Genomic DNA, 20,163 nt, shown 5'->3' with positions numbered 1-20,163 from the left:
GTACATAGATTTTAATTCAATGTAATGTGCAATTATACACATAAGCTTTGATTTTGAACAATTATATGCATAAAATTTTGATTGTGGTTCGAATGTATACATAAAGCTTTTGATTTCGATTCAATTGTATACATTTAAAAAAAATAAACACATCAATTTATTTTTACATCATATAAGTATAAGCATTATTTGTGTGTACAGTAGGTAAATGTAAAATGTTGCTATATTGCCAATAGTGTTGGTGGTTTGTGAAAATTGAATCAAATTAAAATTTCATATACAACATTCATATTGGGTGAAAGTTTTTGCTTAGTTTTGGGATTTATCCCTAAAATAGAGGAATTAAAGCACAAGGACTAAATTTCGAATTTAATAATAGTAGAAGGACCAAATCAGAATTTGACCAAACAAAGTTAGAAGCTAACTACGGTTAAAAATCTGACTCTTATGGAAGTAACCATGGTTAACTGATCTGCCCCTATCAAAGCTTCCCTTTTATAAACCACACCCCTAACGAACAGCTCAAAGAACCTGCGTACTGCAAAAATGGCTTTTTACGTGGACGAAGAAAATGTCTGGAAATGTGCAAAGCATCCTTCGAAGCGACGTCATAGCGGGATCTGTCCGGTTTGCCTCCAAGACAAACTAGCATCTCTTTGCCCCGACTGCGCCTACACGCTTCCTTGCGCTTGTACCGCAACCTCTTCTTCTTCCTCATACTCCTCCTTCTCTTGCTTTTCAACCGCCGCAGATGTCTCAGGTGTCGGCGCCGTCGGTCGAGTTTCCAATCTCGTCGAAAGCGAGCCTTCGTTCCGACGATCCAGATCCCTATCGATTCCTTTTCTCCATTTGAAACCCGAGAGTCTAAACGAAAAGAAGGATTTATCGGCGAGCAATAAGAGCAAGACGCCGTCGTTTTGGACGATGTTTAGTAGGGCTAGTAACAAGAGCAAGCGGTTCGACAGCGAAGATCATGGAAGAGAAGTAGAGAAAGAGAGCGCAGCGGCGGTGGAGGACGAAAGGAAGAGGAGGACGATGATGAGGAAGTCGAGGTCAGTGGCAATGACGTCAAATTCCGGCATCGGAGATTTGAAATCTTCGACGTCTACGAAAGGAAAGGGGTGGCATTTCACGAGTCCGATGAAGGCATGGAGGCAAACTAGGGTTTCCAAATTGGTTTTCCAACAACATTCTCCTTTGTATAGAGGTTGATTAATTACTGTAAGTCTTTTTTTTTTTTGCTCTTTATATTTGTATAGTACATAAGTAAAAATGCCAAAAAAAAAAACAATCGGAGCGAACGGAAAAAATAACTGAGTGAAATCGAGTCACTAGTGACAATGATTTTCATTCTGGCTTTTTGGTGTTCAATATATTACTGCAGTTGGTTAAATTTCAATGTGGTTTATTATTTTCCGTAAATTTTATAGACACGAATCCCGAAAGAAGATAGGGGGGATTAAGAAACATAAAGAATGTGAAAGTTGTAGAATGGGAAAGGGACAATATGGATGCACGGCATGCATACATCCACATTTGCATTTGCTTTTGCAGGTGCATATGGAAGAGTTGGTTTTTTGCTTTGTTGTATATTGCTATTATATTTTGGGAATAGAAAGATACTGAAAGAAGCCGACCAACTGCTTAAATCTTTCTGCCTACCCACATTAAAGCTTCCCCTTCTGATTTTTCTTCTTTATATAAATTTAATACAAGATTTAATGGCTATATTGTGGTAGTGGTCCTTTCATTTCCACTGTTTCTTCATGGTTGGACTTTTTGAAGTTGGCCTCAATGCCTTCTGCCAATTTCATGTTCTGTACCTTTTTTCCTTTTCGGTTTCAATGATTTCAGACCTCTCTCTCCATCTCTCTCTCTGCAGACAATTATCACATAAATGTATGCATATGAAACTGCTTTAATGAACAATATCCGCGTATAAAAGTACATGAATGAAATTTGGTGGGTGCTTTCTCATATTATGATTGATTTGGAGAAAATTTACTTTATAATGTTTGATAAAAATCTATTTCAATTATTTGAAACCCCTCTCTCTTTATTTGCAGATAACATGTATGCATATGAAAATGCTTTAATGAACAATATATATACATGCATATGAAAATACAAATACATTAATGAATTTAGGAAGTTGCTTAATTTCCGAAAAAATTATTCTACAATGTTTGGTACTAAATATAATTTATATTACCCTTATTAAATAAAATATAATATTCATGTATTTAATTTTTATAATAAATTTTATTCTTAATAAATATTTGGATTAAATATTTAATAATAAATTTTAAATTATTTTAAATTTATAATTTTAATTGAAAGCAAAATTGTTTCAAATTTGTCTTCCACATTTTCTAAAGAGAATAATGGATGTATAAAATTTATTTTGAAATAAATTTAGAAAACACTTGAAACCAAGTTTGTTTTAGCTAAAGGCTAACCCATAATCATATGAAAAAAGATAGTTGATTTCAGGTATTACTTTGAGCAAAACTATAACTAATTAAATTGCAGTCATAGGTCCTTCACAACTTAAACGGATATTCTCGAAAAAAAATAAGAAATACAAGTGCTACATTAATTTTGTAGCTAGGAAAAAAATAAAATCAGGTAATAAAATAAACTTGCAAAAAATCTGTTGAAGTAATAGATAAAACCAAGTAGTAGGAGGGAGGAAAGAGAAAATAGCTACTTCTCTTTTTTAAGTAGATTAATACCCTAAACTAATATAAAATAGGGTTAATTTTATCTTACTATTTATTTAAATTTCCTTGAAAAGTAATTTTTCTATTTTTTATCATTGGCTTAAAATAATAAAATTTTAAGGGAAACAAATAAAATTTAATATTAGAAAGAATATCTAAACTACAAATTAAATTTGCTAAAGTTGAAAAATAGAAAGAACAATATCATTTAATTTCTTTCTTCCTCTCATATTTGAAGGTTTTTTTCCATAAGAATTTTGGGTATCTGATAATGATGGATTAATTGTGAAACTCAAATTAAATCACATTCGAAATTCTTTCTTACTTGATTTTTTCTTCTTAACATTTAAGAGTTGAAGGCAAGTCATGTGAGGAAATGACCCACATGGAACGTGGAAGCGGGGTTTAGGTATTTGGCGGCACATAGAAATTTATTTTTAAATATAAGGTTCTCCTTTAAATGGGGTGTTTTAAATCAGACATCCTATTTCTAGTAGCGACACATATACGCACACGAACGCCATTCTTCTTTCTTCCTTCACTTCGCCAATTGGCAGGAGTTGTGGGATCCAATGAAAGCCGAAAGCTATTGTTTTAAATCGAGATAAATATAAAAAATTTGATTCTCTGAAATTATATATAATTTTAATTTGATTTGTTTTTTAATTATTAAACATTTTATTAAATAAAAATATTTAATACATTTTCAGTGTAATTTTTAAATTTCACCAGCAAAAATCAGGAGTTAAAATTTCGTCATGTGTTTTTCTTTAATATTTTACCATATATTAAGATTATTTGTGGAATAAAAAAATACATTATCAATGTACTAAATACTCTCACCCTTTATTAAATACAGTACTATTTTACATTTACTTTTTGTATATACAAATAATTGTATCAAACAATACAAATATTAATTTCGTATATACAATTGAATCAAAATCGAATTTCATAATGAACCCCAAATCAAAATTTCATATATACAAGTACACCAAGTCAAACTTAGAGACTATTTCAATTTGTTCATTGGCATCGTTATTATTATAACAATATATAAAACCTAGATTTAAGTGTGCTTAAATGCATAATATCTTTTACTTTAAAAATAAAATAAAATTTGATAGTTTTAAATTTGCGTTAAATTATTTTTGAAACTTAGCTTAGCAGCAACTCCTACATTGCAATCTGAATTTTTTTATTCAAATTAATCCATGAATTTAGCAATTATTCCTATTAAAGCCTCAACTAAGTAATTCTTCTCACATTAGAGTTTTAATTTTTTTAATGTTAGTCCCTGAATTCAACAATTATTCCCATATTAAAACCTAAACTTAAAATTATTCTCATATTAAACCCCAAATTTTAGGATTTTCAAAGAAATATCAGGGACTAACTTAGGCAAACCAAGTTTAAAAGTTAACTTGGACTAAAAAATTTCAAGACTTAGTTTCTGAACTTGGCAACTTTAAGTACTATATAGAAAAACAATTCTTAGTTATACATTCCATGACTGAATCTAAACATCAATGTAGTTTTTTTTTTTTTTTGTCAATACACAACTCCATGAAACCTTGTTACGTTTTCACGTCTTTGTGATGACAATTTACACTAAATGCCCAACACACAAACAATGCTACCATATCAAGTCCCAAAACAGCACCTGTGCGCTGAAAAAAAGAAAGTAAAAAGCTAGCTTGCCAATAAACCTGGATTTTCTCCTTGACGATATTCACTATGAAACACATTGGCTGGTAATGGTAATGTAACAATCAACTCATTTATATATGCTTTAAAACTCCACAAACAATATAATATCAGAGGATTCTGTCTTGGAAATCTGTAATAAGAGTGGATGCCAACGAACTTATTTTCTTTCCCGTCTCTCCAGCAATGTTCTTGAGGTTTGAGATATCCTGCTGTGCCTGAAAGTGTGACATTTTCATCAAATGAAAACGAAACAAATCAACTTAACAAGATAAGAGAAAAGTATATGATAATTTTCCAAATATCGTATGCACTCGTAAAATTTCATGTGAAGCATAAATGACTAGATTTAAAAAAGCATACCTGGAAAGAGAGTCGATCGATGAGGTCACTAGCGGTGAGGTCAAGAGATTTATCTATACCATGACCAAATAGATCAGCGCTGGATATGGCTGTCGAACCCTGCCAAAACACAAAACATGCTATTGATCTCACAAAACATAGTCTTTTGAGGCTTAAAAATGAAGATAGCTTTCAAGAAAGGGACACATACTGAGAATTTCTGCAATGTAACTTGAGCATCACCATCTGCTGCTCTGGTCTGATCGCCAAAATATTGGGCCGAGGAAATAGATTTTGCATTTGAGAACTTTTTCCTAGCTTCATCGGTTTCCTGAATCTGAGAATAAGATGAAGCAATACGAAACAAAATCATAAAGGCAGATGAGGGCACAAGCATAAATTAATAACGAAGACTAATCACTTTCAGGGAACCAATATAAAAGTTGAAAGATAAATCATTCGAAACTTCCCTCACATCAAATTGTCATACATTATACTACATCAACATTTCCAATATGGGAGTATTTTCCATTTTTAAATATATCAATTTGGAAGGCAAAACCATACAAGTGAAGCATTCAAGTAGATTCCTTGTGGCTCCTAATGTTGGATCAGAATAAAGTAGATTCAATCTCTAGCTATACAGGTTCGAAATTAATAACAAGTCATAAAAAGGAGCAAGATATTCTGAAACCAAAATGAGAATATTCCATCAATGATCAAATTAATCAATCATTAATGAACAAAATGTGCAAGTTCTAGGTCATTGAGAGAGGCCATACAACTTCTTGCACTTTCGAGGAATTTGAGCTTGATTTCTTCTGAAAACCATTGTCCATTTCAAATTCAGCAAAGAAGCTTGATGACTTCGGTAGAGCAACATGGCCGAGCACTTGTGGACCATCAGAATTCAACTTAGTAGATTGTGCATTTTCCACATACTCAAAACGAGATGGAAAAGGTGAGGTAATAGGTGCAGTGTTAATACTAGAGGAAGCAACAGGGACAACTGGTTCTTCAGGCTTCTGGTCATAGAGATTTTCACTGTGCTGCATTCAAGGCAAATTATGTTGTCAAGAAGAAAAGCACGTAAAATAACTCCCAAAACAAGCAATTATTTTAATAAAGAAATCCTTATGATCATTCCGCTACAATTGCATTATTCACAAAGGATTGTTACTAATACCTTATTAGTAAGCTTTCGGGCACCAAGACCCCCAAGTTTCTTTGCTCCAAGAGGCTTCTTGATGGTGCTGGTAAGAACTCTTAGAGAAGTTTTTGGCACAACAGAAATTTCTGGTTTCTCTACCCTGTCTAAGGAACTTTCTTTAGGAGCCTCCGCAGACTTGCTATCAAGAGGCCCATTAGATGCTAGTGATGACTGAGAAGCAACCGGGGATGAAGGCAAACCTGCCTCTTCTGCCATACTTTTACCAACTTCTTTAGATAGTATTTGCCTATATAAATCAGCAGCTCTTGAAGTATATTTGGCCTCAATTTTGCCTCCATCAGTCCATCCATGCTGCTTAAAGAAAACCTGTGCACGGTTGTTCCCTCCATATATCATCATTCTCAATTGTTCAGGAGACCAGGAGTCTAAATTTGTAGACCTACATAAAATTATATATATTCCTTTTCAGAACAGAAAGAGAAAACTGCAAAGACTCAAAGACATAAGCAGCAGCTCGGAAATTGCATGATGGTATCGACATCACATGATTCTCAAATCCCACTAATAAGCATGTTTCATAATAAACATAAAATGTCCAAAAGATCCTTGCTTTTTCTACCAGTAAGGACTCTTGAATATGAGCACCAACACAACAAACCCTAATAACCAGAAAATAAAGCATATGGAAACAACATACATACAACATCGTTTACTACAATGGTTTCTTGAATCAGAAAAGGAAAATAACTGCAAAGACTCAAAGACATAAGCAGCAGCTCGGAAATTGCATGATGGTATCGACATCACATGATTCTCAAATCCCACTAATAAGCATGTTTCATAATAAACATAAAATGTCCAAAAGATCCTTGCTTTTTCTACCAGTAAGGACTCTTGAATATGAGCACCAACACAACAAACCCTAATAACCAGAAAATAAAGCATATGGAAACAATATACATACAACATCGTTTACTACAATGGTTTCTTGTATCAGAAAAGGAAAATAACCTTTCTAAGTTTTTTTTTTTTTTTTAAAGTTAAATGGAGGGAAAAATATAAACTAAGATGGGAGCAGCCAATCTCATTCGGATGGTAAAATCAGACAATGAATTTATCCTCATTCATAACAAAATCTAAACCTCTTTGAAAGAAAATAGAAAATTCATAATTCAGGCACTCGTAAAAAGAATAAAAGGAATCAAATTTTCTCATTATCATTAATTTCTTCAAGAATTTGAGAAGATTGCAGACCATAGAACATAATGCACTCCAAGCAAAACTTTCTCATATAACCACACTAGATTTTTTCAGTTTTATCTATAAAACTTCCTGATGAGAGAGATGAACCGGAAGTGCAATTAAATCTTTTTTATTCTACTGTATATAACATAACGAAATATTCAACAGTTTCACACATAATTGAGAAGTGAGATAAACAAAATTAAAAACGCATCGAGGAATATAAAAATTAAATTACAAAATGGAAATGGAATAAAAAAAAAAGTAAGGATACCTGACAAAACTGATATGGACACCGAGACTCCGATGAACGGCTGAGCAATCGATGCAGAGAAAGATCCCATACGTAACAGACGCCCACGTCGGATTCTTGGCATTGCAATCGAAACACATCTACGAAATTTCAAATTCAAAAAAAAAATCAAAATCTAAGATCCGTTAACCGAAATTCCAGATCTAAAACAAAAGTTTAAAAAATATATTGAAATTTAGAATAAAAAAAATACAGACCTTGTTATCTGATTTTGCTTTCAGCTTTTTGAAAACAACGTTCTTATCGGTCAGGCTATCGGACAACGACGACGACGACGACGACGCCATGACGTCTTTCTTTTCCTTGTTTTTGTTGAAATTTAGAACGAAAAATTGTAGTTATTAAATTAAAATAAAGAAAAAGTAGTGTTCTGAAGAGGTGTGGAATGGAAATCGAACACCTCCTCAGCCCCTATGGGATGGGAATTCAAGGCTTTCTTATTATATATCAAGAATTTCAAAATTTTGAATTAAAAGAAAACAAAATGGTAATCAATGCATATAATTGTTAACTAAAAAGATTAATAATAAATACTAATTTATATAATCTTCAAACAGGGTTGATGATCTCTAAGCCCATATTTTAAAGATCAAAACCCAAGGGGTAGTTCTTGAAGTTCAAGTTTTGGGCTCATGTAAGGATCTCCCAACAAAAATCTATGGGCTCAATCTCAAAGAAGTCCTGATCAACAATTTCAGTTTTGAATGGAATCAATTATGTAGTATATACCGGGTTTTTTACAAAATTATTATAAATAAAAATAAAAAATAACTAAAATATTATGACTTTTTTATTTACCAAAATATTATTAATTTTTTTATTTATCAAAATATACCAAAAAATAATAATAAAAAATAGAAAAAAAAACCTGACACAGCCTAATCAGGCCAATCACATTGGAGGCACCAAAGGTGGCAAAGAGATGGGCGGCACCAATGGTGCTAAAGGACTAAAATGTAACTTTCTGTAGTTTTAAGGACCTGACATGCAAATTTACCATTTTGAATTTTGAAAGTAAATTGCTGCACTAAAATTAAAATGTGACTAATTGTCTTCTAAGTCCTCCTTATTTATTATTTTAATTAAGTAATAACTCTATTTTAATTTAATAAACTATTCTCATTTAATAAATTTATTTTAATTTAATAAACTATTCTCATTTAATAACTCTATTTTAATTTAATAAACTATTCTCATTTAATAACTTTATTTTAATTTAATAAACTATTCTCATTTAATAACTCTATTTTAATTTAATAAACTATTCTCATTTAATAACTCTATTTTAATTTTAAAAAATTAAGTAAACTATTTTAATTTAATTTTTTTAAATTAAAATAGAGTTATTAAATGAGAGAATTCTAATTAAGCAATAACTCTATTTTAATTTAATAAACTATTCTCATTTAATAACTCTATTTTTAATTTTAAAAAAATTAAATTAAAAAAGTTTACTTAATTTTTTTAAATTAAAATAGAGTTATTAAATGAGAATAGTTTATTAAATTTAATTTAATTTTTTTAAAATTAAAATAGAGTTATTAAATGAGAATAGTTTATTAAATTAAAATAGAGTTATTACTTAATTAGAATTCTAAGTATCTTAATTATCACTTAACTAATATTAGATTTAATTAAAAAAATTAATAGAATACCAGGCATGCCTTATTGAAAAACTAGAAGTAATAATAAAACTGATCACCTATAAATGTAACCCAAATAGAAAAAATAAATTATAATTATAAACTATTCTCATCAAATTTAGTAAATTTTTTAAATAAACTATTCTCATCAAATTACCAAAATAATACATAAAATGCGAATTAGTTTATACTTTTTTAAATAGTTTTACTTTAGGTAAAATATATTTACTTTAATAATAAAATAAAGGTTTTTATGAGTAAATTCATAGATTAAGAGCTTATTTAACTACAAAAATAGGTTGAGGGCTTGTTTATTAAATAAAAAAGTGAGTTAAAGGGGAATAAAAAGAAAATAATAAATAAGGAGGGCTTAGAAGGCAATTAGCCACATTTCAATTTTAGTGCGCACAACAGCAGCAATTTACTTTCAAAATTCAAAATGGTAAATTTATATGTCCAGTCCTTAAAACTGCAGAAAGTTACATTTTAGTCCTTTGGCACCATTGGTGCCACCAATCTCATTGGCACCTTTGGTGCCTCCAATGTGATTAGCCTGATCAGGCTGTGTCGGGTTTTTTTTTCTGTTTTTTGTTTTTTTGGTATATTTTGGTAAATAAAAAAATTTTATAATATTTTGGTAAATAAAAAAAGTTATAATATTTTGGTTATTTTTTATCTTTTTATAATAATTTTGTAAAAACCCCAGTATATATCATTAATCGAATTATCTGAAATATTGAACTCTTAATCACCACTCGAATCAAAATATTTTTGAAATTTATTAACCAAACCAAAGGAGACCCTGAACACAAATGAAATTCAAATCTTCAAGTATGTCACTTGTAACTTTTAAGTTGGTGGTTCGATTCTCTCGTATATGTGTGATTTGCACAATTAATATTACGAACTATAGATCATACCTCCACTAATTGAGGTGCTTCTCTTTCGTGAAGGCTTTAAGATTCTCGGTGGAAGCAAGAGTCAAAATCCTAACATAGAGATAATGCTAACTATTGTTGGGATTTGACCGATTGCACAACAACCAACACGTTAAAAGTTCACTCAATACAAATGAAATTCAAACTCAAATATTTAATTTTGTCTTCACTGTAGATGTTTGAACTTTGGATACAATATTGTTAAGAATGACAACCACAAACTTCAAACATGAACTATAAAATAAATATGAAAAATTCCAAAATAAATAAATAAGCAAATCTAGATAATATACATACGAAAAGTAAATTCGTTCATGTGTAGAATTATACATCTAATCTAATAGGTTTGGTTCTAAATAGTCAAACCTTACATCAATCTTATCCGCCCATGCATATGACTTTAATTAAAAATAATAATGGCAAATTTGTCAATTTGGCGGTAATGAAAGTAAGCCAACGGGCAACTTCAACATTAAATAATTGATTGTTAAATTTAAAATATTTTAATTGTACCCTCAAATTATTAATATTATATTAATCATGTTAAATAACACATAAAACATTTTATAATTAAATTTAAATAAAATTTTACATTTATAAAAATTTCGAAAATCTTAAAAATATTTCACAACAAATTTGTATACCTGTATATATAGGTGGCAAGCATAGCCGAAAAAGGTGAAGGGAAACATAATGATCACAATGTGTATGGTTTTTCAGATATATAATTTATTTGACAGCAATATTATTGAATTGGATTAATAGAATGTTTAAATGGTAGGTGTGGGTACATTGGATGCAAAGCTAAAACACAAAAAGGGGTTAATATATCATTAAATTTGAATTATGCGGGCGATTTGGAATTCGACCCGATTAAAAAAGGGATAATATCTCCTTACTAATTAGCCATCCCTATTAGGTCTCCATTAACTTGTAGAATATTAGTAGGATAATACGTGTCGAGTTTATGTATTATATTTAATTATCACCTAATATGTTATATCAGAAAATCATGTCTTATAAATATTAAAAAAAAAACTTACAAAAAAGATGACAGAAAAAGCCTCAACAACAACATTTTCAAAAATAAATATATAAAGAAAATAAAAAGGATAGATTCAACAATTATCTTTTATATTAAACCCTTGAGTAGTGGAATTTTTATTTTTATTTTTATTAAAAAAAACCCTAGTGGATTGGCCTTAAAAACCCACTTTTTTTTTGTGAGGAAAGTAGCCTTGAGAAATGGCCAAGATGGCTAAATTTTTGTTTTGTTTGTGGACCTTGACTGCCTGAATGTGGACATATCAAGATAATCAAATGGGCCCAATTAAGAAAACAAATATAGGGTTAGAAATTAATTGTTAAAAGCAGCGGGCGGCACGTTTTTAAAATGCAACACCGCATTTGATCAGTCATTTTCTGCGACAGGATTCTTCTTAAATTATAAAAATAAAATAAAATTTAAATAAACTACCGTCAATGTGACTAAACTATTAATAAATTTATGTTTTGATCATTCAACTTTAGAAGGTTATAAAATGACCTTTGAACTATTCGAAAATTTTCATTTAAGTCTTTGAATTGTTAAAATTGGTGTTGTATGGTATTCTTTGTTTACACTCTACCCTAATCGAAAACTCTCATTTTCTTTTTCTTTGATATTTATATCATTTTTCATGAAACAATAACGTTACATGAACTAAAATTTAAATAACTTTCTTCTCCGAATTTTTTTAATAAATTTTTTTTTAATTATTGGTGTTGATTTTTTTGGGTTCATATATGGCATTAACTACGGTCACATAGAGTCCCGACCCGAGATTGACCTTGTCTCACCTCGACATCATCTTTGTGCTATATATTAAGTGTATTAATTAATGCCTTTTATAAGGTCAAAAAGTTATATTTTGCATTCAATTTCAATCATTCTTTACAGGTTTTTTTTTTCACACAATCATAATCTTCATAGCTCAACCACAATAATTTCACAATATTTATTATACTATATAGTAGGAAAAGGTATCAGCTTTGCCAATAATTATGTAATATTGTATTTTTCTTCTTAAAATTCAATTTAATTAACGTGTAAACTACACAACTTAAAGATGAAGAACAATGCCATGCATCTTTTTCATGACCTAAACAATACTTTTTTATATGCGCATTTTGTCAAGTTTTTTAAATGTTATTATATATAGAAAAGTTCATTTGAATTTGTCAAATTATTTATATATATAGCAAAGACGTAGAAAATAATATATTTAAAAAAAGCATTTTAATTATGCTCCGTGGTTGAAGTTATCATGTCATTGTTTTTTTTCTTACATTATAATGAGAATGTGTTGGTCTTCATACAATGAACATTAATAGCATATAGCTAGGTAATAATTTATAATTTTTTTCCAACTAGGGTTGGTGTTAGGCTTTTACCATGTTGTCAAAACAAAAGTGAAACAACTATACAAAATTATAGTAAATTATAAGCTTTATGGTTAGTTGGATGAGAGTCAGGAGTAAATCTCAAAGCATAATGGGCAAACAAAGAACATCATTTCTTAACTTTTTGTTGCAAAAAAATGTAATTTTCGATCGGCGTTTATTTTTAATACAATACGTTTAGCTTAGCTTTGTTTTGTTTTTTTTTCTTATGCTACAGTATTATTATAATATTTAATTTTATTGTTACTATTTTTTTACACTGATTACAAGTAAATACACCGCCGCCCAAGGCTCTAAAATTTCAAATCTTCTCCATTTGCTAGATATCCAGAAATTTTCCTTGCTCCACAACTTTTCATTTGCCTTTTTTTATTTATTCAGATAATTAATCATGAAATAAAATAAAGTGTGGTAGGTTTTTAGTTAGATATGATGAGCCAGAATCCTCATCCAAAAAGAGTGGACCACCCCAGATATTATAAAAATAGTGACATTTTACACTTATTTAATAGGCAAGTTGGATAAAGATGTTCTAATCCCATGTTGGTGCAAAATGAAAATGACCACAGTGATAATGGGCAGGTCACTGCCCTAAAGTGGTAAAATTTCAATTTAAACCTTATATAATTTATAAAATTTTAAATTAGTACTATTAAGATTATATTTTTAACCCTTTAAAAATTATAAAACATAAGTCATTAAAATAATAAAATTATATTTTTAAGATATAAGTTAATTCTGCCACTCAAAAAAAATTTCCGACTCCATCATTGATAATAGCTTGAATGGTACTTTTTGTCCAATGAAGTATTTTTTTGAAATAAAAAAAGAAAGCCACTAAATTGTTTCGACTTATATTTTGGGAAATTTTCATTTGTACCAGAATTTCAAAACAAGATTATTTTAGGGAAAAAAAAGGTAATATTTTTTAAAAATTATTTATACAAATAAAGCAAGTAATGGTTCTCCGGAAAGGATTTCCCTTTAATCTCCCATATCTTTACTACTAGGCCTTTTTTATTATTATTACAAGATAATAGATTAATAGTTAAATTTCAAATTTAATTTATTTAACTTTTTAGATTTAATTTTCAATTATACTTTTTTTATAAAAAATTTAGATTTATTTTTTTTACATAATTTAATACTTCAAAATTTATAATGTTGTTGATTAGTCTAAATATTTTATTCTAATTAAAATATTCACTTGAACTTCAAATATTGCTAACATCATTAAAATTCTTTGTTAAATCTAAACTCGTTACAATGTCAACTTTTAAAATATCACACTAGCAAGTTTAGTACAAGACTTTTAACAGTGTTAAACAATTGGATTTGAATTTTAAAATTTGAAAAGTAAAATGATTAAATTTCTCAAAATAAATAGTGTGATGATAAATTTAGCCCTCCATATTTATATCTTTTGTCAAACCGGCCACTATATTTTTTAGCTAAATTCAACAACTAACCTTCCAAAAAAAATCAAATAAATTTTTTAATAGAAATTTTTACTAAAACATTATTTTTTTAACGATGTTAGCATACAAACCTGCATGGTAGTTTATATATACTTCATATTGATATTATACTATTTATTTTATATGCCACACAATAAATCATTTAAAATTATAAAAACATTCAAAATTTCAAATTTTAAAATTAAAAATATATATATAAAACATTTATAAAAACAGTATAAAGTACAGGCGAATTTTCATTCAGGCTGTCATGTTCAAAATTTTAATGTTTTAGTCAATGTTTATATTTAAAAATATTTATTAAATATGTTTTTAATTTTAAAAAATAAATAAAAATATTTTTAAAAAATCATTATAACAATCGAGACGAAGAAAAAAATGCCTCTATTGCCGTCTAATTCTCCTTTTGAGTTGTGAACATAGACCTGTCTGCAGTACTGCATACTATCTGATAGCCCCATTGCAATATTTATAATTATAAATTTACAATAAAGAAGTAATAAATATATAACTAGTCCTTTAATAAAATTGGCGTTGGAGCAAATAAAAAGCCTGCTAAAAATATAACAGGCTCGTCGCATGTTGAAAATAAGTTGGAAAATTATAGAAAAGGGCCTAATTATTCTGGAGGTCCTCATCTAAATGCCACTTCCCACTATAATCCAACTTTCGAAGTTCCGATTGAAATGGAGTTAACTCTAAATTCAAATGTGCTTTATCTTACGAAGCATTCGACAATGATTTTTAGGGATCATATTGGGATTAATGATAATGATTCTTTGGAGGTTGGTGACCTGACGAATTCTGAATCTAGTATTTCAATCTCAGAACTGCTTGGGACAATTGGGAAAGACACTGTTACTAGGAAAGATCGGGTTCTTAATAAAACCATTAAGGATCGTGGCGAGCGTTTTAAGACTATTAAAAACACCAAGGTCTCTCTTTCAGATTCAATGAACTCTATGGTGACTTTAATAAATTTCTAGATTGATACTGAGCCTAATAAAGTTGTGGGGGTTCCGAATAGCAAGCATCAGAGTACTGGAATTGCTTCTAGGGAGTAGAGTTGGAATGATAGCTTAGCTGTTTTTCTAAGTAGGGTTATTGTAATGTCTTTTTCATTCACCAGAAAAAAAAAACTTTTATTAACCCATGCCTTTGAAACTAACTTTAGTGGCAAATGTAACATTTCAAAAGTTACACAATTGCCACTAAAGTTATTGAAATGTTACATTTTAGTCTCACATCCCTAAACTTTCGTTAAGGAAATGATGTGGTAAGGTTAATAACTAAAATTAGACCTTGAACTATAACTAAATTATTAAATTGATACTTTTTCAATGTTTTCTTAATAATAATTCTATAATAATTAAATGGTAAATTGCTCAGATAGTCACCCAAGTTTTAACGCATTCCTATTTTAGTCACCAATTTTTTTTTTGTTAATTTAGTTACTTCTATTAGATTAATTGCCATTTTTAGCTACTCCACCGTAAAAATGCCTTGGTCACTAAATGAAATGTTGACATGGCAGTCTTTTGATTGATAGAATAACAAATTTAGTCCTTAAAACTTTACACATTTTTCAAATTGTTCCTAATTCTAAAAAATTTAATAAAATTAACCCTCAATATTTCCATATTTTTTTCAATTTAGTCCAAATTCAAACAATTTATAATTTTAAAAACTTTAAAATATATAAAATTTATTATAAGAAGACATAAAAATATATAAAATTACATAAAGGTTTAAATTTGAATTTGGTTGAGGAATTCAAATTAAGATTTATTGAATCTTAAAAAAAAGGATTCAACAAATTTTAACCCTTAATTTCTCTTGAATTTTTTAAATCAATATTTCATTCTTCTTTTTTTCTTTTAAACCCAATTGAGCTAAACGAGTCCTTTGAATTAAAATTTTGAATCAATCACTACCAAATCCAACCAGCACCGTGATCAAACAATTGGTTGAGGGATTCCAATTAGAAAGCCTTTGCTTATAGAAACATCTCTGGTTCCATCTTGGCCGCAAAGTGCTGGGCTTTGACGGATTCAAATGCTTAACGCTAAGCAGTGGTTCACTGATCGATTTTTCCCCATTAAAAAAAATGGAAAAATGAGTTTGGGTGTGTTTGTATATATATATAACACAAACTTTGAGTGTAGGTTTAATGGTGACTGGTGAGTACTTGATGACGAAGTGATGATGGAATTTGGGTCTGGTGAAATTGGGTATGAATTTGGTATGGTATTTGAGGTTGTGAGGTTTGGGTGAGAGCAAGAGAACAATGGGAAGCTTGAAGATGAATGAGGAAGGAGATGAAGAGATGAATGTTGTTTTACAAACTTTCTCTATTTTGTTTGGTTGACCAGAAAATTTGGTAACAATAAAGAAAATTTTGAACTTTTTTCCTTGTAAGTTTTTAATCACAATGCTATGTGGTTTCATATATCAAACGTAGAAGCATTTTGTGGGTTTTTCATGATTTTGAATTTGGAATAAATTGACAAAATTTGTAAATATTTAGGGTTAATTTTGTTGATTTTTTTAGAATTAGGACCAAAGGGAAAGCCTTTTTTGTAATATTATATTTTTATGTCTGTTTATAATAAATTATATATATTCAAGTTTTTAAATTATAAATTTTTTGAATTTGGACTAAACTGACAAAATGTGCAAACATTAAGGGTTAAATTTATTCAATTGTTCTAAACCTAGGAACAACTTGACAGAATATTTAAAGTGTTAAGGGCTAAATTTGTTATTATAACAATTAAAATATTGCCACGTCAACATTCCATTTAGTGACCTAGGCATTTTTAACGGTGGAGTGATAAAAATGACAATTAATCTAATAGAAGTGGCTAAGTTTTAAAAAAAATTCAATGACCAAAATAGGAATGCATTATAACTTAGGTGGCTATATGAGTAGTTTACCCTTTAAAATTTTTAGGATTATTATTAAGAAAATCAAATTGATATTGAGGTTATAGTTAAGTGTTTGTTATTAACGTTTTGAATTAAACGTGCCATGTCATCCTCTTAATAGAAGTTAACGAATGAGTGATCAACATGTAATATTTCGATAACTTTAGTGACAATTATGAAACTTTTGAAAGCTAGACGTCTGAAATATAATTTTAATTAAAGTTTAGAGACAATTGGTATAGTTTACCCATGTAATAATTTAAAACAATCTTAATACACTAAAATAATTATTAAAATATATAGGTTTAGTTATGCCCAAATCCTTGTACTCTTCATAATTTCCAAATTTAGAACCTCTTCTTTTATTGTGAGGAATTCAGTCTATGTATTTGTTTCATTTGAAAATTAAAGTTGAAGTGATAGCAGTGTCAAATATCTAATTAAAAATTTAAAGTTAAATTGATAACACAAATTCAAATTACTAGAAGAAAGTTAATAGCGTTATTAATTAAATTTTATTTTTTAAAAATTTTTTCAACAATAATTTTTAAATCAGACAAATATAACGATGAAATTCTTTAAATTAAAATTAAAAAGACTAGATAATATGTTTTTATATAAAAATTAAATTACCCATAAAATTTTTATATGTTATTTAAACTATCTTTTAATTTTTTTTCAAACCTCTTAATTGGAGGATATTTTAATTTATTACTTTTAAATTGTTGCAATAATGATGCCGTATATTCTATTAATTAAAATTTAAATTATATACTAAAAAGGTATTTTAAAATGTTAAAAAAATCCAAAGCATACATCAAAACCTACATGTGTACCAAAACGTACTAATATACACCTGGGGTCCAACTCCAAAGAGCACGTGAGAAAATTAATTTTGGAGCGTATACTTAATGGTAGGGCCGCAAACTCTATAACAGTAACAACAACAGAAACAACAGCGACGGCGGCCATCCACTAATACCATTTAGACACGTCACCCGCCAAGTGTGAACACGATGATGCTTTCCTTCCATTAATTTATAATTTATTTAATAATAATCATTAAAATATTTTAAAAAAATTTTAAGTGACTACATGGTTAAAATCATTGTTGTATGACATTCTCTATTCGAACCACATACATTAATTAAAAGCTCTTATTCCTCTTTTATTTTATAATTCTTTTTTTTATAAAACAATTTTGTACGTCAGGAATTTACGAACCAAAATTCAAATAACTTTCTTCTCTGATCTTCGACATTGATCGTTAGATTGATTTGGACGTAACGTATGTTTTTTTACCCTTCGATGGGTCTTGGCCGAATCGTCACTTGGAGCTCGCGAGCCGAACTTCAAGAAAAACCTTAATAACCTAGTGACTTAAATTTAATATTAATCAAGATTTCAAATCAATAATTATTTTTATTTTATTTTATTTATCATTTTTAAAAGGTTAAAATATGCTATAGGCCTCTATACTATTTACAGATTTATAATTTAATCTTTATAATTTTTTTTTAGAAATTTAGTATTTATACTTTACAAATCTCAAAATTTAGACCAAGTTTTTAACATTGTTATTTTTGTTGTTAAAATTGTTGGTGTGAAGATTTAAAATTAGAAAAAAAACTCATTTGATAGTAGTGTAACTAAAAAAAGAACGTCATAAGGAACTTGAATTTAACAAAAAAGAAATGTCTAACAATTGGATCTGGGTTTTGATAACTAAAAAGTAGAGAAACTAAATTTCTAACCATAAAAGTATAAAGACCAAAACCTAAGGTTGTGAAGAGTGGTTTTCAATGGTTGAATAATTTTATTTTGGAAGTAAGAAGAGGGCTAAACCTATAACTAATAATATTCTCGTAATAATATAGGGTGTAATGCTGATTACCAATAAATTCTATAACTAGCTTATGCAAACAGATAGAAAATAATATTCAATTCCTCCATTGTTACGCTAGTGGGAATACTTAAAAGTGATAGATTCGCCCTTAAGGTCTTCTCAAATGTGAAACATTGTTTGTTGTATGAGTTTCAAGAGCTTTTTGATCCCCACAATCTTTTTCTTTTGCAAGTTGGTGTTGCCGAAGCAGATAGCCATATGAGCTTAACTTCAATTTGTTGTTTATTATTTTAAAACAAGTAAAATGATGTTAAAATCAAATTTTACATGTAATTTGATTCTTTATAATTTTTAAAGCATTAAATATTTTTTTTTATCATTTTTAGGGGACCAAAGTGCAAATTTACCTTTACTAATTTAAAATTTTAAAAATTTTAAAAGTCTAAATGAAAAATTTTCCATTTTAGGGGAGGCCGAGCCTAGGGGTGTTCAAATTTGGATTAAAACAGAATTAACCAATCGAACCGATCTTGGAGGTCAGTTAATAATTTTTTAGAAGTTCAATTATCCGTTAATTTGGTTCGAAACCAAGTAATTAACCGAACTTAATAATTAATAATACAAATTATATGTAGTTTTAATTCGGTTAATTTGGTCAAATGGACATTATCAATTTATTTATTTTTATATGTTTTATACTTGTTTTAACAAAAAAAACAAAGACGTATAAATTTTGGTTAAATCGGTTAACTGATCGAGATAACTGAAATAGTTCGATTCAGTTAATTTTTTTTGAAAAAATTTCGATTCGGTTAACCGTTTGATCACCTTTAGCCGAGCTTATGTTTTCTTATAAAGAAACACCATGTAACATTTTCAACCCTTCCTTTTAAAAAGAATGATACAGTTTCTATGGTTGCAAAAATGGTCTTATTTGTTTTTAATTATCTAAAGACTAGCCTAATGTTTAAAATAATTTAACAACTTGGGGCACAGTCATGGGAGAAGAAGAAGAAGAACCTTCTGGATAACTTAGCGCAACGTCTATCAATTTCCTTTTCATGTAAGAAAGGTAGAAAGTAGATTTATGAGCATAGCAGGAAGACATATAAGAGGGAGCCGCCAGTCTAGGCATGCAAAACAATGAAAACATCCATTACAGAAAAATATGGGGATCTGTTTGACAATTTCTTCATAATATGTACCCATTCCTGTTTTACTTCCATTATCATAGGCAACGAAGTCGCTGTTAATACAACTAACAACACCCACTCATGCACTTTCTTTTGCAATTCCCAATACTAAATAAATATTTTTTCTTTAGAAGAAAATGGGGATATTTATTTTGAAAAATTTGATAATATCTATCCTTCAAAGGTCAAATTTATAA

General features: G+C 28.8%; 2 protein-coding genes across 4 annotated transcripts; one reads left to right on the top strand and one right to left on the bottom strand.

Annotated features, from left to right (window-relative positions):
* Positions 1–298: 298 nt before the first annotated feature.
* Positions 299–1,726, top strand: LOC107890611 (uncharacterized). Its single transcript, XM_016815123.2, has one exon. It carries the CDS (start codon positions 547–549, stop codon positions 1,210–1,212), a length of 666 nt encoding a protein of 221 aa, XP_016670612.2. The 5' UTR covers positions 299–546; the 3' UTR covers positions 1,213–1,726.
* Positions 1,727–4,173: 2,447 nt separating this feature from the next.
* Positions 4,174–8,048, bottom strand: LOC107890612 (probable ADP-ribosylation factor GTPase-activating protein AGD9). Of its 3 annotated transcripts, none has more exons than XM_016815124.2 (7): positions 7,696–8,048; positions 7,460–7,578; positions 5,959–6,382; positions 5,555–5,821; positions 4,984–5,109; positions 4,794–4,892; positions 4,174–4,648 (listed from the first exon to the last, which is right to left on the bottom strand). In XM_016815124.2, exons 1-7 carry the CDS (start codon positions 7,783–7,785, stop codon positions 4,541–4,543), a joined length of 1,233 nt encoding a protein of 410 aa, XP_016670613.1. In that variant the 5' UTR covers positions 7,786–8,048; the 3' UTR covers positions 4,174–4,540. The 3 variants fall into 3 exon arrangements, with proteins under 3 accessions (XP_016670613.1, XP_016670614.1, XP_016670615.1); XM_016815125.2 differs by having other exon boundaries at positions 4,174–4,642; XM_016815126.2 differs by having other exon boundaries at positions 4,174–4,639.
* Between the last annotated feature and the right edge of the window lie 12,115 nt (positions 8,049–20,163).

This window comes from Gossypium hirsutum, chromosome D09, assembly GCF_007990345.1.
Source record: "Gossypium hirsutum isolate 1008001.06 chromosome D09, Gossypium_hirsutum_v2.1, whole genome shotgun sequence".
Taxonomy (NCBI): Eukaryota; Viridiplantae; Streptophyta; class Magnoliopsida; order Malvales; family Malvaceae; genus Gossypium; species Gossypium hirsutum.
The sequence above is the reverse complement of the archived record's forward strand: the minus strand, read 5'-3'. Positions and strand labels throughout refer to the sequence as shown.

Bases quoted from the DNA above. Each gene is read 5' to 3' on its own strand.
- LOC107890611 (XM_016815123.2), top strand. From the start codon at position 547: ATGGCTTTTTACGTGGACGAAGAAAATGTCTGGAAATGTGCAAAGCAT.
- LOC107890612 (XM_016815124.2), bottom strand. From the start codon at position 7,785: ATGGCGTCGTCGTCGTCGTCGTCGTTGTCCGATAGCCTGACCGATAAG. The intron at 7,579-7,695 runs GTCTGTATTTTT...GAAATTTCGTAG, and splicing joins AAGCAAAATCAGATAACAAG to ATGTGTTTCGATTGCAATGC. The intron at 6,383-7,459 runs GTATCCTTACTT...AATTTTATGTAG, and splicing joins GTCCATATCAGTTTTGTCAG to GTCTACAAATTTAGACTCCT.